This window comes from Muscardinus avellanarius, assembly GCF_963383645.1.
Source record: "Muscardinus avellanarius genome assembly, chromosome: 10".
NCBI lineage: Eukaryota > Metazoa > Chordata > Mammalia > Rodentia > Gliridae > Muscardinus > Muscardinus avellanarius.
This window is the reverse complement of record NC_137796.1, coordinates 3,867,369-3,891,778: the sequence shown is the minus strand read 5'-3', so window position 1 is coordinate 3,891,778 and position 24,410 is coordinate 3,867,369. Positions and strand designations below refer to the sequence as shown.

At 55.9% G+C, this 24,410-nt stretch overlaps 1 protein-coding gene across 1 annotated transcript; it reads right to left on the bottom strand.

The window, feature by feature from the left end:
• Positions 1 to 1,694: 1,694 nt before the first annotated feature.
• On the bottom strand, positions 1,695 to 22,271 carry KCNG4 (potassium voltage-gated channel modifier subfamily G member 4; the record flags this gene model as incomplete). Its single annotated transcript, XM_080703456.1, has 11 exons — positions 1,695 to 2,465; positions 12,836 to 13,594; positions 13,882 to 13,988; positions 14,563 to 14,695; positions 16,557 to 16,636; positions 17,611 to 17,715; positions 19,387 to 19,462; positions 19,675 to 19,841; positions 21,550 to 21,623; positions 21,988 to 22,096; positions 22,217 to 22,271. The coding sequence occupies 11 exons, from the start codon at positions 22,269 to 22,271 to the stop codon at positions 1,695 to 1,697; spliced, it is 2,436 nt and encodes an 811-aa protein (XP_080559582.1).
• Between the last annotated feature and the right edge of the window lie 2,139 nt (positions 22,272 to 24,410).

The following is a 24,410-nucleotide window of genomic DNA, read 5'->3' as shown; positions in this document are numbered from 1 at the left end:
TCTTCCAAACAGGCACGAATCAGCCGACAAAGCGGCCGAGTCCCTCCTGTGACAATACCTTGTTCTTCGGCGCGTTCTACGTCTCTTCCCAATTTATCCCAGCTTGCTAAAGAAAGATTCCCTGATACTGTAAACCATGGCGCTACCCTATCTATTTGTTCGAGAAAATCTTGTATTGTCTTGTCCCTAAGCTTTAGGCCTCTACTTTTCAACAAAGCTTTCAATGCTTTATGCAATGGGTGAGATGGACTATTTCCCATCTTGTCGAATCAGGACCAGCCCGATTCTCTAACTTACTTACACTAAAAAATATCCTCCTTAATGGAGCCCCCTTTGATCGGGGAAAATACAGCGCTGTTCCTCGCTTTTCCGCGAGCCTCGCTTATCCGCGAGCCTTATTTACTAAATATCCTCCTTAATGGAGCCCCCTTTGATCGGGGAAAATAACCCTCCGTAAACGGAGCCTCCTCCTCCCTTTTCGGAGTCAAGGAGTACTTACCAGCCGGCTGCCCTGGACTGCCGAGGTTCTGATCAAAGCGAAGGTCCCCGTACGGGCCAACCACTTGTCGCGCGCAGTGACGACTCTTACACGATCTTCCTCAAGCAGTTTTATTACCCCAGGTTCTTGTACAGTTCCCGCAAATCTTCTTCCCGTAAATCTTCTCTTCTCTCTCCTTTCCCCCCAGAGATCTTCCCCTTATATAGAGCCCAACAGCCAATCAGCAGACTGTTCACGTGCACAACTCATGGCAACAGCCAGTCCATTGGCTGTTGCCCTATGGCATGCGGTGTTCCCGTGTATCTCATGCTCTTGTCGTCACTTCCTGAAAGCTGTTTACCACCTAAGTGCTCTGGGGAAGATTTCCGCTCAGCGCCATCTTAGCTCTCGGACTTACTGGCTGATGGGCGGGGCCCGTCACACTGAGGTCCCCCCGGTGCCAGAGGGACCAGCAGCAGGACAGCTCAGAGCCCAGGAGGAGTCGGTTTTGCAGAGACTAAGGGCTGCATAACTGGAGCCCACCAGGCCAAGAGCGCAGGGGACCAGGAGGGCCTGCTGTGCGGGCCAGGGGTGGCGCTGCCCAGGTCCCCGCAGGCCAGGGCACCACAGGCTTGCAGCTCCTGTCTCCAGCAAGGGCCAAGAGGCTGAGCCTGCCTTCTTGGCTTGAGCTTCCAAGCTGGGGTGGCGCCCATGTTGGGAAATACGGTGGAGGTAGGTTCAGAAAGGACGTGCTGAGGAACCTAGTGGGTGGGATGGGAGGTTCTGAGCAGAAGGGTCTGCAGGGCCCGGATCCTCCCATTTCCAGGGATGGCGTGGTTCAAGGAAAGGAGCTGCAGGGGAGCAAGGGGACCCTGCAGGCTCAGTATTCAGCTGGCTATGGTGACCGGTTCTATGGGCATCGGGAACTGAGAGTGGGATCTTGGAGATTTCTGGGAAGGAAGGGGGGGGGGGAGCGCAGCCACACTGGCCCGGCCCAGCAGGCGGAAGGGAGCGAGAGGAAGGCAAGTGGGCTGGGTCTGGTTGTCCTGGGTCTGGTAGCCATGAGGGCCCAGGATCACAAAGCAATGTCTCTGGCCTTGCTGCCTCTGGCTTTGGGAGAGCTCCGGGGAGCCCCAGAGACAGACGGCCTGTGGTCCAGGCCAGCCAGGATTCTTGGCCCAGGACAGAGCTCAGAGCCTTCAGGAAGGGCTCAGGTTTAAGCAAAGGCGGTGGGCGAGGTGGGGCCCTCCAGCACCGCGTCGTCCACGTCGGCGAGGAGCTCACGTTCGCTGGTCGAGCTGGTGTTCTGCAGGCGATGGAGGCGCGCTTGCAGCCGCTCCTGCTCCCTTTTGAGCTCCAGGTAGGAGTGGGAGAAGGTGTGGAAGATGGACGTGGCCGGGAAGGCCATGATGAGGACGCCGCTCAGGATGCTACTCAGCGCCACCACCTGGCCCGGCACGCTGCGAGGGACCATGTCCCCGTAGCCCACCGTCGTCATGGAGATGATGGCCCACCAGTAGGAGGCGGGGATGCTGGTGAACTCCAGGACCTGGCCCGACTCGTTCTCGGCCACGTAGACCAGCGGGGAGAAGAGTGTGACGGCCACCGCCAGGAAGAGGAGCAGCAGGCCGAACTCGCGGGCGCAGCGGCGCACCGTGAGCCCCAGGGTCTGCAGCCCCAGCGAGTGCCGGGCCAGCCGCATCACGTAGAGGATGCGCAGGGCGCGCAGCACGCGCAGAACCAGCCCCACCTTCTCCAGGTAGGAGCTCCCGCTCGGCCGCTCGCCCGGCTCCCGCGGCTCCTCCGACACGACGAGAGACACGTAGTACGGGGAGATGGCCAGGATGTCGATGATGTTCAGGGGTCCTTGGAAGAACCGGCACTTGTTCCGGGCCTGGACGAACCGCAGGCAGAACTCGAGCGAGAACCAGGCCACGCAGATGGTCTCTACCACAAAGATGTAGTAGCACTTTTGCGAACATTCACCCTAGGGGCAGAGAGAAGCAGAAGGTAGGGCGGAGGGCAACTCTGCAGGGCACCAGAATTGGGACTGGGGAGGAGGCACCCCCAGAAAGCTTTCTTTCTTTCCTGGAGAGTGCTGTGCGGCAGGCTAAGCTGTCCACCCAGCCTCCCTTTAAGAAGGTCTCAAGTTGTGGCTGGGCTCAGGGCCGCTCAGCTGGGTGGTAGACCACCCTTCCAGCCTCCCTTGCAGCTAGGTAACGAGGCCCTCAGCTATAGAGAACCACCTCTGGGTGCACCACACAGCTCCCTTCCCAGGGGTGACACAGGTGAGTCTGCCACCCAGCTCTGAATCTCAGATTGGGCCAGCACTCCGGGGGAGGGTGGGACATGTGAGCCACCCACTCACCTGGGTCCCTCCCTGGGGACCGTCACACAAGGGAGACATCAACTGCTGTTTGACTGACAGCCTCTTTCCTAGGGCCTCCTCGTCACAGCAGCCAATCTTTACCTTTGCTGATAGCAGCACCTCGTGGGTCCCATGCCCTCCTTGGCGCTGTCCATTAATCCACTCGGCAGCTCGTTTTATGGGTCACAGCAGCACAATGACTTGCCCGAATGCTCAGACCTAGCGGGTAGCAGTGCTGCGCCCCAACCCTGCTCTCAGCCATTATGAGCTATTTGGTGACTTCATCGTCTGCTCCTCGTTTCTGAAGCCAACACGAACAAAACAAGAGCCACTGCGGCCCGGGCACTGCTGGCTCTAAGGGTGACGTCTCTAGAGAACAGACGGCTCTGGGGCCAGGAGGGTCCCGAGGCTGCTGCCTAGCACCTTTAATATATGATGGCAACCTCCCCAGCACGACTGTCTCCCCCGCCCATCCTAGCCTGGTGGGGCCTCCTGTGGTCTGCGTGGTCCATCCCGCCCCTGGCTCCTAACATAGCCCAGCAGCCACTTGCATTCAGTGTGGTCCTCCAACCAAAGCAGCAGCCCTTCCACCTGGCCCCCGGCGTTTCGAAACAGAATCCTGACCCACCCTCTCGCAGCTTTAGCATCTGTGTTTTAACAAGCTTTCCAGGAGATTCATGTGCCCATGGCAGTGTGAGCAGCCCCGCCCCTGTACCTGCACCTTGACAGCACATTAGCTCATCAGTGAGGCTTGGAAAGAAACGGCCCACTGCCCGGGCCAGGACCCTGAGGTCCTAATTTAGTTGATGTAGGTTTTAGTGTGAGCAGCAGGATTTTCCAGAAGTCCTAAAGCTGGTTCCAGTGTGGAGCCAAAGTTATGAACCTGACTGTTAACACTGTGTGTATGTGTGTGCGTGCATGTGTGTGTGTGTGTGTGTGTGTGTGTGTGTGTACATATACTTGATGGATGGATGAATGAATGACCACAGCCAGCTGCCCGTGTGAGAAGCGAGATGTTGACAACCACAGTTTTATTTTTTTATTTTTTTGGATTAAAAGGCTCTGAGGTGGAAAAAGAAATTATTTCCAGAGCCTGAGCTCAGAGGAATCCTAAATTGAAATGTTCTCCGTGTCTGGCTGCTAGAGAAAATGAAAGGGGCCGGTGCCGCCAGCACCTGTCGGCGTGGGAGGCGGGGGAGCACAGCTGGGAGGTGAGGCCTGGAGCGCTTGCAGCCCAGGTTCGAATCCCAGCTCTTCACTGACTCAGGCAAATCATTCGCCCCCTCTGGGTTTCCGGTTGTCTATTCCCTGGAGTCTCGAGCCATGACTGGAAATAGCGCATGCGGAGCACGTCTCAGGACGTTGCGCCTGGCAGGTGCACAGCTGATGCATCGCTCAGAGACAGCCACCTGCATGGTCAGAGTGAAGTTACAAATATCCCCAGCAGTAAGCTGTGTGTGTGTGTGTGTGTGTGTGTTGTGTGTGTGTGTGTGTGTGTGTGCGTGTGTGTTACTGGGGATTGAATCCAGGGGCATTCTACCTCCTATACCCCTGGCTCTATTTTTTTTTTTAATTTTGAAACAGGATATCAGAATATCAACCTAAGTTGCAGAGGCCCTTGCTAAGCAGCTGAGACTGGCCTCAAACCTGCAATCCTCCCGTCTCCGCCTCCCAAGTACTGAGTACTGGGATTATAAATCCGGGCCATTATGCCCAGCTCTATTGTTGGATTTTATAGGAAGCTGAAGACATGCTCTAATGTAAGATGGTCTTTTGCCAAGACTGTCTGAGTTTGGCTTCAGGACCCTGGAGAGCTCAGGAGTTTAGGATCCTGATTCCCCAGTCTTGATACAAACTTGCCCTGTGGCTTGGAAATGGACAGTACCCCTCTCTGCAAGGCAGTTTCCACTGAAGAGGTTAACGCAATCAGAACCTCTCAAAGCCGATTCCGAACCCTTTGCATGGGAATCCCCCAAGGTTCTCTTTACAAACGCAGGTTTTCGAGCCTCTTCGCGAAACCAAAACCCTGGAGCAGAGCCCTAAAATGTAAAGCCCCCCATAGGTTCTGGAAGTCGAGACTGGGCTCAGTTCTCGCTGCAAACCATCTTCCTTCCCCAGATGCAATGACACACGCCTGTAATCCCAACACCCGAGAGGCGAAGACAGGAGGATTATAGATTCCTGCACAGCCTTAACAACTTACCAAGATCTGTTTCAAAATTAAAAAATAACACAGGGTTGAGGTGTAGCTCAGAGGCAGAAATGCCCCTGGACCCAATCCCCAGTACCACAATAAATAAATATGTTTTTAACAAAAGGCCTCTTTCTCTGCTGACATCCTGGGACTTTTTCCCCTTGGCTGAAGAGAGTCTTACAGCCTGGGAAGAACTTTCCTAAGCGAGTGACCAGCAGCTCAGAAAGGCGATGCTGGAGTGGCTGAGAAGGCCTGCGGCTGTCCCTTGCCTCTGGGGCCGTGTTTGAGTATTCAAGCCATGCAGCCTTCCCTCCCTGCATTGCAGCAAGCTCTACCGAGTCCCTGCCTAATCTCGCTCTGTTCCGCATCCCAACCAGCCGGGCACCGGCCCGGAGGGACAGCGGCGCAGCTGGCACCGGGGCGGTGGGATTGATGGGCTCCAGCTGAGGGCACGGCCCCCAGCCCCGCCTATACCCGAAAGAAAAAAGAGAGAAGAGAGGAAAGAAGAAGTTTCTCTTTCTCTCTCTGAGGAAGTGTCTGGTTGTACTGTCCAGGGAGGGGGATAATTCACAGCTCATTTTGGCTAGCCCGTGTCTGTCTGAAAATTCTGGTCCTGGAAGCTCTCGCATTCCCAAGCTAACGGGGGCGGCTGGTTCCCTGCACCTGGGCTTTGTCCCTGGCAAAAGCCAGGCTCACGCTGACCCCTTCGTACAACAAAGAAGGAAGAGAGGCCGCCCTGGGGAGGCCTCGTAGGGGGAGGTCAGGATGACACAGGCAATCCCAGTACTTGACAGGCAGAGACAGGAGGATCGCAGGTTCACAGCCAGCCGTGGCAACATAGATAATTTTTTTTTGAGGTACTAGGGATGGACCCAGGGGCATTCTACCCCCAAAGACACCCCCAGCCCTATTTTTTTATTCTTGATTTTGAAACAGGGTTCTATTGAGTTGCAAAAGGTCTCACTAAGTAGCTGAGGCTGGCCGTGAACCGCGGTCCTCCTGTCTCAGCCTCCCGAATGCTGGGATGACAAGTGTGCACCACCACGCCTGGCTCGACATAGATAAATAAAATAAAAATGTAAAAATAGGAATGGAGGTGTAGCTCAGAGGCAGAACACCCTTGGGTTCAATTCCCAATACTCCCCACCACACACACACACACACACACACACACACACACACACACAGAGAGAGAGAGAGAGAGAGAGAGAGAGAGAGAGAGAGACAATAATAATAACAACAATTAATTCAGGTTGCACAGAGAAAATAAGAGTGACCAGTCGCTGAAGACTGAGCGGAGTCACAGGGATTTGCATTATTCTGCTTTCTTTGGGAATGCCTGAAACTTTCCATGATGAAAAGTTAAAAAATGAAGACTTTTTTTAAAAAAAGCGAAACCTTAATGGGATGCCCCCTCTCACCCCCTAGGCTGGCTAGAATGGACAAGACAGTGGGTAGAAAGCACCGGGGAGAGTGTGGAGAAACCCGACCTTGGCTGCTGCTGGTGGAAATGCGGAACGGGGCATCTGCTTTGGAAAGTGAAGGGTTAAATGTGGCTGGGTGTGGTGGGAGGGTGTACTCGGGAGGGTGAGAACCTGGAGGATCACAGGTTCGCGGCCAGCCTCAGTTACCTAGTGAGGCCCTGTTACAAAATAAAGAATAAAAAATCGGGCTAGGGGTGTAGGTCGGAGGTAGAATGTCCCTGGGTTTCATCCTTAGTACAACGTGCACACACACACACACACACACACACACACACACACACACACACGGCCACATGGTATGTAGCTCTGTCTGCAGAGCTGTATAATGCACGGAGACAGAAAGGAGATTGGTGTCCTCCCGTGATGGAGGGGGTGGAATGGGCAGCGACTGCTGTGGGATGGGTTTCATTTCAGGGTGGTAAGAATATTCTGGAAGGAGACGGTGGTGATGGTTGTGCAGGCCTGCGAACACCCTGGAATCCTGAGGACTGTGTGCTTTAAAAGAGAGTATATTATGGTATGTGAGTTAGATATGTGTATTGTGGTACTAGGGATTGAACCTAGGGGCATTCTACTTCTGAATTTTACCCCAACCCTATTTTATTTTGGAACAGGGAATCCCCAAGTTGCTGAAGGCCTTGCTAAGTTGCTGAGGCCGGTTGCCAAGCTATGATCCTCCTGTCTCAGCCTCCCAAGGACTGGGACTACAAGCGTGTGCCACCACGCCCGGCTTGAGTTATATCTTAACATAAAAGAATGCAGTGCCCTCAACGGAGCCGGCCAGGTCAGGCCCTGAGCAGGCAGTGGGCATCCTGAGGCCTCCCCTGGACCTCGTTCCCACGCATCGGAGCTGAGCTGCTGTTCAGGGCACCAGCCAGGGCAGAGGCGGCCGGGGGTCTTCCAGGGCAAAGCCCATGCCTGGGGCGGTGTGGATGGGCAGTGGGCAGATAGCTGGAAACACGGAGGAGCCAGTTCTAGAAGACGGCTCAAGGCTGCGGTCTAGGAGCCTGGCCCCTGCCTGCTGTCTCCTCTCTCCATCTCTATCTCTGTCTGTCTGTCTGTCTGTCTGTCTGTCTCTGTCTGTCTGTCTCTCTCTGCCTCTGTCTCTCTCTGCCTCTGTCTCTCTCTGTCTCTTTCTGTCTCTGTCTCTCTTGTCAGCTGCCCGTTCTCAGCGTGGCTAGAGTCACCGCTCTGCCCCTCCCTGCCAGCTCCCTGCGGTCCTGCCACCCGCTCTGCCCCTGGGCTTCCTGCCCCACCTCCCTCTGACCTGTCAACTCTGCTATGGCGCCTGGGCTCTGGCCTCCACCCTGGGCTGTTCCTGCCGGCCTCTCCGGAGCTGGATGCGCTGACTCCTGCACCTGCCTTCTCCCTCCCTCTTCTCTGCTCCAGCTAGCGCCTGTGCCCCTCATTCCCCTTCTGTCAAGCGGGGAGGGCGAGTCTCATCCTGCAGGGCAATGGCGGGCGCCTGGGGACCCGCTCAGGGGCTGGCAGGTCCCCAGGGGCTCCCTCCTCCCGCCCCTCCCGGTGCCCCTGCCCGACCCTGAGCCGGGCCCTCAGCGGCCCTCACCACCCAGCCTGGGCAGATGGCCAGCTTCTCTCCCACTGGACGCCGAGCTGGGGAGAGCACACAAGTTGCTAGCCTTGCGGGCCTGTTTTCTTATCTTTAGAGTGGGATTGTGGCAAGGGTCAAATTAGGGAATGAACATAACGGCACAGTGCCAGGTGCCCGGCAGGCATCAGTTAAGCAGGCGCCCCTTCTCCACGGCCCTGCATCTGCGCTCCCCCTACCGCGGATTGAAACCATTTGAAAAAACTCTCCATAGCCGGGCGTGGTGGCGCACACTTGTCATCCCCGCACTTGGGAGGCAGAGACAGGAGGATCGCGCAGGTTCAAAGCCAGCCACGCACGCTGGCTTAGGAGACCCTGTTTCCAAATAAAAATGTTAAAATAGTTCTGGGAGTGTAGCCCGGAGGTAGAAGGGCTTCCAGGAACCCCAGTACCACCAAAAACAAAACAAAACAAAACAAAACAAAACTCTCCATCAGCACTGAACATGCACAGACTCCTTGTCACTACCCCCGCACTGCCAGTGTGTAGAACGGCTCACACAGCATTTGCGGTGCCTTGTATTTTATAATATATAGAGGTGACTTAAAGGATGTGGGCGGAGCCAGGCTTGGTGGGTGCACGGCGGTAATTGTAATACCAAGAAGGCTGACACAGGAGAACTGCAGGTTTGAGGCAGCCTCAGCAACTTAGTGAAACCCTGTTTCAAAATTTTACATATAAGCCGGGCGTGGTGGCGCACGCTTGGAATCCCAGCATTTGGGAGGCTGAGACAGGAAGATCCAGGTTTGCGGCCAGCCTCAGCTACTTAAGTGAGGCCCTTTGCAACTTAGAGGGACCCTGTTTTAAAATAAAGAATAAAAAATAGGGCTGGGGGTGTCTTTGGGGGTAGAATGCCCCTGGGTTCCATCCCCAGTACCGCAAAAAAAAAAAAAACAAAAAAACCATATATATTTGTATATTTATATGGACTCTGGGTGCAGCTTGGAGGTAGAATGCCTCCTGGGTTCAATCCCCAGCACCAAAATAAGCAAAGTATACGGGAGGATGTATGCCATTTTCTACAAGGGACTCATCAGCATCCCTTGGGATTTGGTACCCGAGGGTGCTGGGCGTGCCCTGGAACCAATCCTCGTGGGCACCGAGGGACCTGTATCTATTGGTTCCATACCTCGCTGTGCTTCTCCATGTGCAGAGCCTTGGAGGGGCCCGGGATGGGACCCATGGAGACGACGGGGGTGTGCCCAGGTGGGGGGAGCAGTCTGAACCCATTAGGAACGGTGGGGGCCCAGGAAATGAGGAGTGCTTCTTTCTGGCCAGGATGTAGGGATGCAGTGCAGAGGGGGACCCACTGAAAGGAGAAGCAGGTATCTCCTGGAGCAATTACCCGTGTCGCCAAGTAGGGAAAAGGTGCGGGCTGGTTCCTTAGGAAGCTGATTCATGATCCCGGAGGGCTGGAGGACGGAGGAGGGAGGGAGCTGGCGCAGCACCAGGATTTTCGCTAAGGGGCAGAGGAGGGCAGGTGCGGGGTGCACCCCCGGGGCCGTGCTGCGCCTCCCTGACACAGGAGGGCCCTGTTCCTCGCGAGGGGACCCCGGTAGCCCCACCTCAGCAAGGTCCCACATTCCCACAGTGCAGGGAAGCTAGGAACCTGCTGTTCCCCCCACGCTGCTGCCCTGTATTCGGGGGGCTCTTGAGAAGCACCCCCTTTTTCTCTTGCCGTGTGTGAGGGTGAGACCCCATGGAAACCCAGCACTTGGAGTTTCTATGCTTCTCAGACGTGCTGAGGCTCCTGGCTGTGCTGCCTCCCCTCCATCTGAACTCAGTCTTGGGCGCAGGCCTTAACCCCATGGCCGCGTTTACTCCGACGACATCGCTGTGTTAGGGTAAGAAACCAGAAAGCTTCATTCTTGAGTGTGCTGCCTGGCCTCACACCGTCCTGTCTCCAGGGGAGTCTGTGTCCCCGGGTGCGAGTCCCCCACAATGCCACCATGGGGCCACTCAGGATGGACGGAGCCCCCAGGGAGTGCGAGTCTGTGTCCCCGGGTGCGAGTCCCCCACAATGCCACCATGGGGCCACTCAGGATGGACGGAGCCCCCAGGGAGTGCGAGTCTGCGTCCCCGGGTGCGAGTCCCCCACAATGCCACCATGGGGCCACTCAGGATGGACGGAGCCCCCAGGGAGTGCGAGTCTGTGTCCCCGGGTGCGAGTCCCCCACAATGCCACCATGGGGCCACTCGGGATGGACGGAGCCCCCAGGGAGTGCGAGTCTGTGTCCCCGGGTGCGAGTCCCCCACAATGCCACCATGGGGCCACTCGGGATGAACGGAGCCCCCAGGGAGTGTGAGTCTGTGTCCCCGGGTGCGAGTCCCCCACAATGCCACCATGGGGCCACTCAGGATGGACGGAGCCCCAGGGCCGGTCCCCAGAAGCCGCAGCCCAGACCCACAGGCATCTCTCAGCCCCACGTCTCCAAGGGCGGATATAAAATACAAACGCATGCATCAGGGACAGAACATCAGCTTTTTAGGTAAATGTCAGGGCACAGGCTTGTTAGAGCAAAGCCCCTCCCGTCGTCAGCCTCCCCCAGCGCTCTGAATTATTGTCCCCAAAGGGAAACAGCCTCTCCAGGCTCTCGGGGTGTCTCCTGCAGAGCACACTACAGAGGTTTCATTTGAACATAGCAAGGTTGCAGCTGGGTGTGACCCCTCTTGCCCGGGGAGGCTGTCCTGCAAGCCCCAGAGCCACCTCGAAGTTGGTCAGGTTACGCCAGGCCCGGGTTTGTACCCTTTGTTATTTTCCAAGTCTTTGGCTTTGAGGAGCCCTTGGCCTCTGCACAGGCTATGCCGGGGCTCCTACACAAGTTCTGTTCTCCTTGGAGATCCCTAAGAGGAACACCGAGGGATCCTCCTTCAGTGGCTGGGATCCGGGGTGAAGACTGGGGTAAGGAGACTGCTTACGCTCCTGTTTGCTGCAGAGTCCTCATATAAATATTCCTGCAAGCAAGCAGGCTTTTAGATCACATGCTTTTGTGCTAAAGAAGGAAAAAACACTTCTAGACGGAGCTACAGTCCTCCCCCTGGAGGGGAGCCAGCTGTTGGAGAGGCCAAGTACGCGGACTGCCTCTATCGGGACAAAACGTTTGTATGTTGGACAAGACACATTTTATCCAGTAAATACTCAGTGAGGGCCTACTGCGAGTGAGGCAGGGCCGGCTCCCCACTGCTTTCCTCTGCAGGTGTTCTGATCTCACCCTTGTTGCCCCAGGACATGTGTGTAAGGGAAGGGAACTTAGGTGAACTGACAGGTGTTAGGGCCACCTACAACGTTGTTTGACGTGTGTGTGTGTGTGTGTGTGTGTGTGTGTGTGTGTGTGTGTAGGGGGTACTGGGTACTCTCCCTCTCTGAGCTACACTTCCATTTATTTTATTTATTTATTTTTTAAATTTTGAAACAGGATCTTATTAAGTTGCTAAGAATCCACCAAGTTGCTGAAGTTGGCCCCAGACCTGCGATCCTCCTGCCTCAGCCTGCCGGGTACTGGGATTACAGATGGGTGTCACCACCCCTGGCATAAGTGTGTGCTTTCAATCAATCGGCTCCTCTGCCTGCTCTCCGTGACCTCCAGGAACAGGGTCAGGGGAACCCAGGAGGAATTCTAGAGCGGAAAAAGAGCAATGTTTTAAATTGAGAAACAGCCCGGCTCTCACTTGAAGCTCTCCAACAGAGCCCAGCAGAAGGCCTGCTTCTTGTGTTTCCCAGACCATTTTGTCCCCTGGGGGCTGGGGTCCCTCCCCAGCTCCGTGGAGAGGGGACACAGGTGTGGGTGAACAGGCCAGCTCCGGCCTCCCAGGCCGGGCTCACACGACACCTGGTGAGCCTGTTTCTTCATCTGAAAATGAAGCCGCATGCCCAGGGGAACGTGAGCTGGGGAGGGCGGGGACTCGGGGACTGGCTCAGAGCTCAGGGCGTCATAGCTGCTCACGCAGCACGGACCGAGTGTGCTGAAGGTGTGACTCCTCCAAGCAATGCTACCCATTTTACTGGGGGGGGGGGACGACTGAGGCTCAGAGAGGTGAAGTGATTTGTCTGCAGTCACAGCTGGGAGAGGCCAGGCCGAGACCAGGTGTGACTTTGTCAGTATCACAGGGTGGCCACTTTTAGAGTCAGGGCAACCTCCGAGGGCCGTGGGGACTTTTACTTTTGGGAACCCCTTCCTCTGAAAGAGAGATAAAAAGTTATGTTTTATGAATGCACTGGTCTAAAACTGGAGAGTTTCATACTGGCTATATTTACACTATTTTTTTTCCCCCCGCTACTGGGGATGGAACCCTGGGGCATTCTACCTCCAAGATACACCCCCAGCCCTATTTTTTATTCTTTATTTTGAAACAGGGTCTCACTAAGTTACAGAGGGCCTCACTAAGTAACAGCTGAGGCTGGCTGCGAAACTGGATCCTCCTGTCTCAGCCTCCCAAATGGTGGGATTACAAGCGTGCGCCACCATACCTGGCTTATTCTTTATTTTTGAAACAGGGTCTCACTGAGTTGCAAAGGGCCTTGCTTAGTAGCTGAGGCTGTCCACAAACCGCAATCCTCCTGTCTCAGCCTCCCAAATGCCAGGATTACAAGCGTGCGCCACCACGCCCGGCCATATTTACGATATTCTTATTTTAACACATGAAGACATTCCCTGGGCCCCTAAGGGCTGGGCACCTCGGGCCCTGGGCAAAGGCCACTGACCTTGTCCTCCTCGGCTCTGAGGTCGGGCATGGTGCTGACGCACAGGCTGACGGCCGTGGTAGCCACAAATAGGATGGAGAGACAGGCAAAGACCTTCCCGGGCAGCCCCGACTGCGGGTTCTCCACCATCTCGCGCAGCTGGTCCATGCAGAGCCCCCAGCGCGAGGTATGCTCGGCGGGGCGGCTGGCCTCACGCTGCCGCTGCAGGGCCTCCTCCCGGCGCAACTCGGCTGCCTCCTCCCGCTTCTTGAAGAGCTTGCGCAGGCAGCACCGCTCCAGGCTGGCTTCTTCGATGCCCCAGTAGCTCAGCTCCTCCCGGAAGGACAGCGCGCACATCTCCCGCAGGAGCACCAGCTTGCCGGCCGCCAGGAAGCTCACGATCATCCCGAAGGCGCTGGGGCTCCGGTCGAAGAAGAACTCCTGGCGGTCCTCATCGTAGTCGTCGCAGAGCTGCCTGACCTCCTCGGGGCTGCGGCACAGCCTCAGCCTGCCCAGGCGGCTCAGCGGGAAGTCCTCCAGCGTGCTCCAGGGCAGGAGGTACCTGCGGCCCCCCACGTTGACCAGGATCTCCTCCTTCAGGTCCGCCGCTGGGGAGGCTTCCGGGGAGCCCACCTTCCGGGCCCGGCGGTAGTAAAGGCCCTTGACCGGCGGCATGTCTAGGCGGCCAGGCAAGAGCTGGCTAAGGGGGCTGCTGGGCACGCAGTCTCTGGACAGCCCGGGCATCGCAAAGACGGCCCTGCTGCGGAACGGCGGGGTCACCTGGCAGGGGAACGAGAAGAGATCAAGAAGACAGAGGGGAATGAGTCTTGGGGCGGAGTTCAGATGCCACGGCCCTCCTCCATCATCGGCCTCTCCGCAGCTCCGCCTGCGGCGGTCATTTCTGGAAATCGCTCACACGTGTTTATTGGGCATCTATTTTGTGGCTCGTATGTACGCGTGCACAAGCCCAGGGCCAGTGGACGCAGGCAGAGCGTGCTATTTCCAGCGCGGCCTGGGGCCCGTGGTTAAACTCTCTGTTCTCAACACCATTCATTCAGATGGCAAACTCGCGCCAGCTCCGCAGGGCCTGGTGGGTCCAGGGAGGCCCTGGAGTAAACGGGGAGGCGCCATTTCCCGCAGGCCGGGGGCTCGGCCTTCCGCCGGGTCTGCAGGCCTGTGAGGGGGACGGGAGTCTCTGCTTTATAATCGAGGCAACGGAGGCAGGGCGAGGTCAGCAAGTGTGTGACCTCAGTAAGCTCATCAGCTGACGGTCAAGGGCTGGGGACCCTGCTTTGAACAGCGTCTGCCTCTCAGGAGGAGCATGCCGGGACTGCTGCACCCCGTTTTTTTCTCACTCAGGGGGCCGTGCTCGGAGGATGGAGGGCACCTCAAGCGTTACTCTGTTCTCCTGCGTGTTTGCCTGAGCCACTCTCACTGTGTGACCTTGAGCTAGTTACTCCCCCTCTCTGGACCTTGGTCTTTTTTATCTGCAAAAATAAAGGGGCCCCCAGTGCTCTCCATTTCACATCTGTTGGAAGTGTTTCACTCTGAATAAGCATTTTAGATGCAGCTCGCTCTTGGTAAGTCATTCTCCTCTAAAAACCCATCTCCACGACATTTCTCCTCTTCTGGATTCTGCAACCATTTCTTAGCTACTCTCATTTCAGCCGGAGCTGTCTCCAAGCATTCTTAACCTTACATGGGGAAACGCACTCGTCAGGAGGCGAGCTCCGCGGCTGAAGGGGCACGAAAGTTCCTCTCAATTTTGGAGCCAGCTGGGTTGGGGGGCCGGCGCGTCTCACCCGGGCTCCCCACACTGCGCTCTGTTATGCTGCCTGCGTTACCGTGCGCATGGTGTACGGCCAGGGCAAGGAGGGGAGCCTGCAGAGAGAAGAGTGTTTTGAAATCCAGGGGACCTTTCGCAAGCTTTCTCCTTGTCCGATGCAAAAACGGAGACCCAGAGGGCTCAAGTGACTTATCCAAGGTCACACAGCACATCGGAATCCAACCCAGGACTTGGTCTCCCAGCCGGTGGCTCTTGCCAGAACCTGAATATTGCCCTCTCTCTGTTCAGTCAGTAAAGCCCGTTGAGCAATCTACTGCCCCCTCCAGAGCACGGGAGAGACACTGACCCCAAACCCAGCTTTGCCAAGGGCGTCGGACCCCGCCACCGGAGCCCGCGCCCCACCCCACACTAAACACCAACTCCCTCCCCTGGGGTCCAACTCACCCTCTTGTCTCCCGGAGCCTGTTTTCAGCAGAATCTCTCTCAGCCAAGGGGGAGCCTCGATCTCAGTGCCCGGGGGAGAGACAGGTTTGTGATAAAGATAAAGGAGGAAGAGAAAAGTCCCTTACGAGGCAGTCTCTCGCAGACTTAGTTTGCCGTCTCTCATCCCTCGCCTCGGCCAGAAACCAGAAGTTCATTCCTTCCACATCTCCCTCGCCTGCAGCTGCAGAAGAGTCCCCGGCTGGGCTGGGTTTCTGGGGGGACCCCGTGCCCCCTGCCTCATGAGAGGTGAGGCCAGGAGGCTCGCGCTAGGAGGAGCCGGGCCGGCCGTTCTGCCTCCGTAGCGGACCTCACTCCAAGTCCCACGGGGCCAGCCAGCATGGTCCTGCAAGGGGGGATGGGAAGGGCTTAGGAATAATCTCTCCATCATCAGCCAGGCAGCAGGCTGGAGCAGCGGCCGCCGCTGCTCTGCCAACCGCCCGGAAGGCGAGGAGAGCTGTCCCTCCTCCCGCTGAGGAGGAGCACCGCTGCCGTGCAGGAGCACGGTGTGCAGAAGAGACACGGGGCAACTGGGGCCGGGGCACGGGCGGCTGGCTCCTGCACCCCAGAGCCTGGGCAGCTCCTCGGGCTTGCCGCAGAGCAGGCCAGGACTGCTGGAGGAAATTTTGCTGTTTTTAAGGAGCCGGGGCCTGGGACAGGCTGGGATGGATAAGTCCAGCCTCGGAGCCCCTGGTGGGGATTTGGGAGACTGCCTTATGGAATGGGAATAGGAGGAGTGTGAGCCTGGGACTCCCACCCCTCAGCCCCCCAGCTCCCGTGCAAAAGGCTGGGTGGCCTCGGGCAGGTGGGTTAGCATGTCTGAGCTTCTGTTTTATCTTTTGTAAGAGATTTGGGAAGGAGTTGGATTGCAGGTTCGCAGCCAGCCTCAGCAACTTGGCAAGGCCCTCCACACCTTAGTGAGACCCTGTTTCAAAATAAAGAATAAAAATGTAAGGCTGGGGATGTAGCTCAGAGACGGAATGCCCCTGAGTTACACACACGCACACACACACACACACACACACACACACACACACACACACACACAGAAATCTGGGAACAAGAGGGGGTTCAGGAAGCAGGCAACCCAGCCTTTAGAGCAAGCTCCGATGCGGGCTTGGCCACGCCGCGTGAAGAGGAAGCCGCACGCATCGAAGGCCCAGCTGGCCCAGCTCGGTCCTGCTGTGCTGTGTGTCCTTGGGAGTTACAGCACCTCTCTGGGCCTCTGTTTTCTCACTGGTCAAACGAGGACGCATGAGCCAGCAACGGCTGAAATTGCCAAAGCAGGCTTCAGGTTGGTACTCCCACGCATGCGCTCTTGTTAAGGTTCCTCAGAGGTCCGGGGAGCCCAGACTCTCGCCCCTGAAGGTCAGTGGCCTTCACGGCTGCCTGTTAGAGCAGAGGCCGCCGGGGCTTGTTCAAGGTCGCCCTGCTGGCGGGAATCCAGGCAGCCTTGCTGGCCGGAAGCTCGCCTACCAGACCTGGGCTCTGATGCGAGGTCCAGGAGCGGGTCCCTGGCTCCCCGGGGGGCAGCAGCCCGGCCTCAGCAGCCTGGGCTGGGAATGGAGAAGTCCAGGCTGGAGTGGGCCAGGGCAGCGCTTTCCAAACAGTACTGTAGGCATCTGCAGAAATGGCCGAGGGGCCTGGTGGGAGCAGAGACAGCAGGGAGGCCGGAGGCCGAGACTCCAGGCCTCCTTCCTTGGCCTCCATCAAGGCAGCTCCACGCCCATCTGCTCTCCCGTGAGGCTCCAAGTGTGACCAGGCTGGTGGCGTGGCCCACGAGGCCAGTGTCCAGCCGGCAGCTGCTGCAGAGAGCGCACGCAGGGCCCTGTTGGTGGGCAGTCTCTGCCCCGACCTGCCTCAAAGTTCTCTCAGCCCCCGGCTCTGCTCCAGTGGCTGTCACACCCCAAAACTGACTGCTTCTCCCATCGCTCCCCGGAGGAGGGCTTCTTATCATTTGTCCTGGCAGCCTCTTGGGCCAACTTCCCCCAACCCCGTCCCTGTCCCTCAGTTCTCTCTGGGCCTTCAGGACATGAGTTCAAATCAAGAAGTGACCACTCCCCTGCCGGGGGAGCTTCGGCAAGTGTCTCCCTCTCGGGGCCTCATTTTTCCCACCTGTGATATGAGATTACTGAACAAGCCAGTGCCTGTTGCAGTATGATGGTATTTTAAAGGCTCTTCTCCAAGTCACAGATTGAAGACCAGAAGGAATCTGCTGCTCAGGAAACACTTTAAAAAGAAGAGGTTGAGCTGGGTGTGATGGCATGTGCCTGTGATCCCAGTACTTGGGAGGCAGAGACAGGAGGACCGCGGGTTCAAGGCCAGCCTCAACAGCTTAGCGAGACCCTCTGCAACTTAGTGAGACCCTGCTTCAAAATAAAAAGGCTGGAGGTGTAGCTGGAAGGTCAAATGCCCCTGTATTTAATCCCCAGTTCCCAGTACCAAAAAAGGGGGGGCTTCATAGTGGGTTCAACAAGAGTTTGGAGGGGACTGCCTGGGTTCACACCCAGCTCGCCGCTTGGAAGGTTACCTTGGGCCCTTGTGCACCTCCTCATGGGTAAGACGTTGCTGGCATCCATCTCTGTCTGGTGTGAGATGAAGTAATCTCCGTCACTCCCGTGGACGCCGTCCTGCTCTGGCACGTGACGTCAGCCCTGGCGCCTTTATCATCGGGGCTAGCCCGAATCTCTCTCTCCATACAGTTTGGTGGGAGGAAGAACTTAGTCCAAGGACTGACTAATGTGCTCACACCTAGCTCTTTTCTTCCTAGTCAGGTGTCACCAAGACCTTGCTTCGAAGTGTCCTGCAAAAGAGGGAGTCCTCCCCCTGCAGAATGAGCAAGAAAAGGAGGAGCCCCTGGGTAGGGAGGACCACAGCCACCCAGGGATGTCCATGTCTCAATCCTGGAGCCTGCACATATGGCATCTCCCAGGAAGAGGGCCTTCAGGAGGCAGATGGAGCCCGGGTCGGCACCAGCTGACCTTGGTAGGTAGAAGAGCGCCTGGAGCCTCCAGCTGGGCTCTGGGTAATCATAAGTTCTTTTGTGCAGAAGGGACTTGGACTGGGCAGGTCTTGTTGTTGCTGGCTTCGAAGGTGGAGGAAGGGGCCACTGGCTGGGGGATGTGGCATCCTCTAGAAGCCGGAGGTGACCTTGAATGACTCTCTGGAGCCTCCAGAAAGGCCCACAGCCCCGCCCACAGCTTGATTTTAGCCATGTCAGACCCAATTCCAACTTCTGGCCTCCAGGGCTGTAAGACAATACTTTTTTTTTTTTTGGTGGTTTTGAGGATGGAACCCAGGGGCACTCTATCTTCAAGCCACACCCCCAGCCCTGTTTTTTGTTCTTTATTTTGAAACAGGGTCTTACAGAGTTGCAAAGGGCCTCACTAAGTAGTAGCTGAGGCTGTCTGCAAACCACGATCCTCCTGTCTCAGCCTCCTAAATGCTGGGATTACAAGCGTGGACCACCGTGCCCGGTGATAATACATTTTTTAAAAAATATACTTTAATTTGGTGCATTATAATTATACCTCATACTGGGCAGAGAGTGGTAGAAACGCGTGTGTGCGCGCACACACACACACACACACACACACACACACACACACACAAGTCTTGGAGCACTGCCGTCCGGGTGTCACCCCTTCCTCCTCCTCTCTCCCTGTACAAGTCTTTGAGCTCAGGATTGGTAATTTTGGCTATTTTTTTTTCAGTATTGGGGATGGAATTTAGGGGCATTCTACCTTCAAGATACACCCCCAGCCCTATTTTTATTCTTTATTTTGAAATAGAGTCTCACTGAGTTGCAAAAGGCCTCACTAAGTAGCTGAGGCTATCCACCAACCGGGATGCTCCTGTCTCAGCCTCCCAAATGCTGGGATTACAAGCATGCATACCAGGTTTGGTTTGGGATTGGTAATTTTGTATATATACATGACATTATTTCCACTGTTAAACTAAGCGGCTGAGTTGGTGGCATTTGTTACAGCAAATTAGTAAAACCCCAGTGGGGGAGAGGCAGGCGGGTCCGGAACCTCCATCAGGGGTGCGGATCAGGGAGGCTTCGTCCGTGCAGTCAGATCTCTGGGCGTCCTCCTCCCACAGTCAGGACCCCTCCATCCACGTGGAAGGCACTAGCTGACCATCCGCACCGTCATGCTGTGTGGCTGGCGGGCGATGTGATCTCAGGCAAGTCCTTTTGGTGCGCGGGGACAGCGGAGATGCAGGCCCTGCCCGCAGGCTCACTGCAAAGAGTGGACTGTGTGAATGGCGCCTGTGAAGCCCACCCGCGCTCGGTAAGCGGTACCCGCCATCACTGCCAATACCTCCGACCACAGGAGCTCAGGGTCCTGCAGCCGAGCCGGGGCTGAGGGCATCCCAGGCTGCCGCAGCATGCAGAGGAACCGGGTTAAGCGGAGGTGCACCCTTCATGGCTAACAGCTGGCTTTCTGGGGAAACGGCTCCAGTTACACGAGGTTTGCCAATGACCGTAGTGTAAATATGTCTCCTTGACCAGTTTCAAACTGGTCAAGGATTTGGGGTCCCACCCCGTTGCTGAATGCAGGGTAGGAAGGGGAGCATGGAAGGCACTCGCCAGCCTGAGCCAGTTGGTTCTTGGACGCTGCTGTCCACTGCCCAGGGAGGTCAGGGAAGGATTTGCAAAAATGGGCGCTTGGCTAAGCCTGGAGAGGGAGTGGCCCAGCAAGGTGAACGGCAGAGGGGGCGCGTTGGTCAAGATGGGGAGGCTGAAGAGGGCAGCACCTTTGGGACACCAAAGGGGATGGTTGTGACCAGAAAACTTGCTATGAAAATGCAAGTACCAGAAGAAAAGTAGGTGGGGACCCAAACGTGATGGCCTCTCCACCTGGCGGAGGCACGGGCTCTACACCCTGGCCACCGGCCTGGGAGCCACTGGAGGGGTTGAAGCCAGGGTTCCCCACCCTGGAGCCTCTTAGCATCCCCTCCCGGGAGAGACTCTTTAAAACTGACAGTGACTAGCCAGGTGTGGTGGCACAAACCTGTAATTCCAGTACTTGGGAGGCTGAGACAGGAGGATCGCACAGATCCGAAGGAAGCCTCAGCTACTGAGTGAGGCTCTCGGCAACTTAGTGAGAACTTTTTTCCAAATAAAATATAAAAAATAGGTCTGGGAGTGTAGCCCGAGGGTAGAAAGCACCTGGGTCCCACCCCCAGTACCACACACACACACAAAATTAAAATGATAAGAAAATGGCTGAGGGTGTAGCTCCGGAGGTAGAATCCCCTGGGTCCAATCCCCAGTGACTGGGCCACATCAGATCAAGTGAGAACCTAGGATTTGGGGTCCCACCTGTGGGAGTGCGCTGACAGGCCCCGGTGGCCCCGGTGCTGCAAGTCAGGAAGGGCCATGATAGACACCAGCTCTCAGGAGCTCACGGCAGCTGGCTCACACGTTGCTGGAGTGTGAACCGTGTGACCCTTTAAAGGGCAGTAAGGGAGGGAACGCAGATCGCCTCTGCCCTACAGGCACAGGTCAGGAACAGATTTGCGGACACCCGTGAGCACGCGCGCTCAGACGTGTATAGACTCGGTACCACACTGGCTGGGGTAGTAGTGGGTTGGAAATGATGGGGCCATCCCTCGTGGGGGGAATGGCTGACTGTGGTGTTCCTAAAGGCGCAAGAAACTCTAGCTATTGAAAAGAAGGAAGGAGGCTGAGACAGGAGAATCGCAGGTCTGAGGCCAGCCTTGGTAATTTACTGAGACCCTCAACAACTTAGCAAGACCCTGCTTCAAAATAAAGAGGGCTGGGGGTGTCACTCAGAGATAGGATGCACCTGGGTTCAATCCCCAGTATCACAAGAAAAGAAGAGAAGAGGAGGGGAATCTATATTCAGACACAGAGGACCCGCAAGAAAGAATGCAAGGGGCAGAAATGATCAAGCCACATGTCCTAAATTGTGTAAAGATAGGCAAGAGCTGTGTGTGTGTGCAGGCAAGTGGTGTGTGTGTGTGTGTGTGTGTGTGCGTGCGTGCGTTCAGGCAAGTGGTGTGTGTGTGTGTGTGTGTGTGTGTGTGTGTGCGCAGGCAAGTGGTGTGTGTGGGTGTGCACAGGCAAGATTGTGTGTGCCTGTGCATTTCAATTCTGAGATAGAAATTTCAGGGTTTCTATTTCTGAGAAATGGTTAGGAAATTAGAAACTGTTTGCCCCTGGGGAGAGAACTGAGGGCCCTGGGCTGGGGGGGGGTAGGGAAATGTCTGTTCTTCTATATATCATTTTTTGATGTTTAAATTAATTTAAAAGGCATCCTGGCATCAGTTAGGAGGAGAAGCCGGCTTGGGAGATGTAGGTGGCTTCCCAGCAGGCTCCGCAGCTAAGGCGGGGGTGTCCGTGTCTGTGGGCCTGGCAGGCGGGGGTGCGAGGGGGGCTGGAATGGAGCGGGGACCCGGGCAGAAGGCGCTGGGCAAATGGTAGCGGGTGGACTCTGACCTGCCTTCAGCTCCTTCAGCCTCGACCTCCTGACCGCAGGGGGAACTGACCACTGGTCAAGGCCACAGACCCCTCTGCAGTGATATAAGCACATGTGGGCCACTAGGGTCACACAGAAAGGAGCCTCCGGGGAAACTGAGGCAGCTCAGCAATTCCCATCATGGACCTGAGATAAAAGCATGCTGGGATCATTTGCGACTGGAGTCCTCAAGGTGGGGTGCCTCCGGGAGCCAGGGGTGACACAGGGCTGGGAGGGGGCTTAGCAGAACAGAGTCCAAACGCCCAACTCATGAAGGTGAGAAGTGGGTCCAACGTCACAGGAGCCCCCCATCTGGAGAGAAGCGCAATCTCCCTGGGTGCTAAATCTCCTCGACTCTGAATGTTGCTGTTGACTTGGAACCTGTAGAGCTCCGTGGGGCTGAGCTCCGTGGGGCTGACATGCGCGTATCTGACGACCCAGCAATTCCGCTCCTCGGTAAGTGCCCAGAGAGCCCTGTGTACACGCTGACCACGAAGCACGAGGGAGCTGTCGTATCACTGTGCCGCTCTGTAAAGCCACAGGTTAGGATGCCCAACCAGCAGGAGAAACGGGCAAGAAATCAGAAAGTGGGGAGGGAAACTGAGTCACGGCGTGTTTCTGTGAGCAAGGAGAAGGTGCATACCGTACCTGTGTGTGGTACCCAGGATGTCACGGTGGTCACGTCGAGTGCAAGAAGAGACATCACGGCGTCCAGGCAGAGCGTTCACATGCGTGGAGAGTTCAAAACAGGTGTCACAGTCAAGAGGTGGCTACCTGTGCTGGTGGTGGGGGCTGTGGCTGGGAGGGACACAGAAGACAGGTTTAGGGGCTGATGGCACAGCGTTTGGTTTGTGCAAGTGATGTGAGCACATTCACGTGTGTGTGTTGTATTTAAATTTAAAAGGTGTTTTTTGCTGGGTGTGGTGGCGCATGGCTATAATCCCAGTATTTGGGAGGCTGAGACCGGAGGATCACCGTTTGCGGACAGCCTCAGCTACTTAGTGAGGCCCTCTGAAACTCAGTGAGACCCTGTTTCAAAATAAAGAATAAAAAAATTGGGCAGGGGGAGTAACTCGGAGGTCAAATGCCCCTGGGTTCCATCCCCAGACCCGCAATAAATAAACAAATAAATAAATAAATAAATGGTGTTTTTTACACTTTTATGGATGTATTTATTCATTGACTTATTGGTACTGGGATCGGACCCAGGGACATTCTACCTCTGAGCTACACCCCCCAGCCCTATTTTATTCTTTTATTTTGTTCTTAGCCCAATTGTATTTTGGGTCTTTTTTTTGAGGGGGGGGTCCTTTTGGAAATGGGGACATAACCCAGGGTGCTGCAATTACAAGGCACTTTGCCCTGAGCCTTGTCCTGGCCCCTTATTTATTTATTTATTTATTTATTTACTTATTTATTTGTGGTACTGGAGTTTCTGGGAACCCTTCTACCTCCAGGCTACATTCCCAAACCTATTTTTTTATATTTTTATTTGGAAACAGGGTCTGTCAAGCCAGCGAGGCTGGCTTCAAACCTGCGTGTGATCCTCCTGTCTCGGCCTCCCAAGCGTGAGGAGTATAAGCATGCGCCACCGCGCCTGGCATTATTCTTTTATTTTGAAACAGGGTCTCACTAAACTGCTGAGGCTGGTCTCAAATCTGCGATTCTCCTGTCCCAGCCTCTCAAGAACGGGGACTGCAGGCACACACCACCGCACCTGGCTTCTAATGCACATATGTTTAGAAGCGCTGCTGCAGAGGGCTGAGGAAGAGCTGGCTGGGCTTGCAGGGTGGCCAGGGCTCAGCGTTCTAAGTGGCTGAGCCTGGAACTTCTATATGTCAGTAGGCACTGAAGCCTGTGATGGGGTCAACGGGGCGGAGTCTGAGTCCTTGTCTACCTGTGACCACACCCTCTCCTGAAGTCCTAGGTTCCTGGAGACAGTCAGAGGTGCAGGATCAGGTCCCCTTTCTCTGAGAAGGGAAGGGACTGGGCTGGAGCTTTCTGGCTGCAGCCTGAGCTTCTGTTTAAACGTCTAACTGGTTGCAGTTACCCTGGGGCAAGAATCCAGCTCCTTCAGAAAGCCAGGCTGCCCGTGGTACCTTGCAGAAGTCGTGGCTGTTGGGGATTGCCATTGCTTCAGAGAGACACACGGTAGAGTCTAGACTTCAAACATCTGGCAGGGGGCTCCTGCAGCATCCGATTCCTCTCTGTTGTGCTGAGGACTCCTGGAAGAGAGCGGATATTCTTGTTCTGAAGTGGACAAGGGGCTGGGGGATCAATTCCCACCCTTGTTCTCCAGAAAGAGGTAATTTATTGTTATTATTATTTTTGTGGTACTAGGGATTGAACCCAAGGGCATTCTTCCTCCAAGCTACGCCCCCACCCCGATTTTATTTATTTTGACACAGGGTCTTGTTAGGTAGCTGAGTCTCTCTACTTGCTAGGCTGTCTCAAACCTATGACGCTTCTGTCTCAGCCTCCCAAGTACTGGGATTACAGGTGGCACCGCCATGCCTGGCAAGGGGATCTATTTTATTAAGGCACTTTTCAAACATGTGAAAAAATGGGGAGACTAGCACATTAACTCCCCCTGGGTAAAGTTGTGATTCAGGACCCCGAGGCTGGGCACTCAGGTCCTGTTCCAGAGGCTCTACAGAGTCATGGAAGACCTCAGGGAATGGCCCTGGGCAGGAAACCATCTCCCCGGGGTTCCTTTGGGCCACCCAGGAAACAGAGGCATGATCTGAGATATCTTAGGGAGGATTCTGGGTGGGATGCAAAGACCTAATAAAGATAACAACCCCAGGTAGTGATTGTGGAGAGCCTGAAGGAGCCAGGTAAG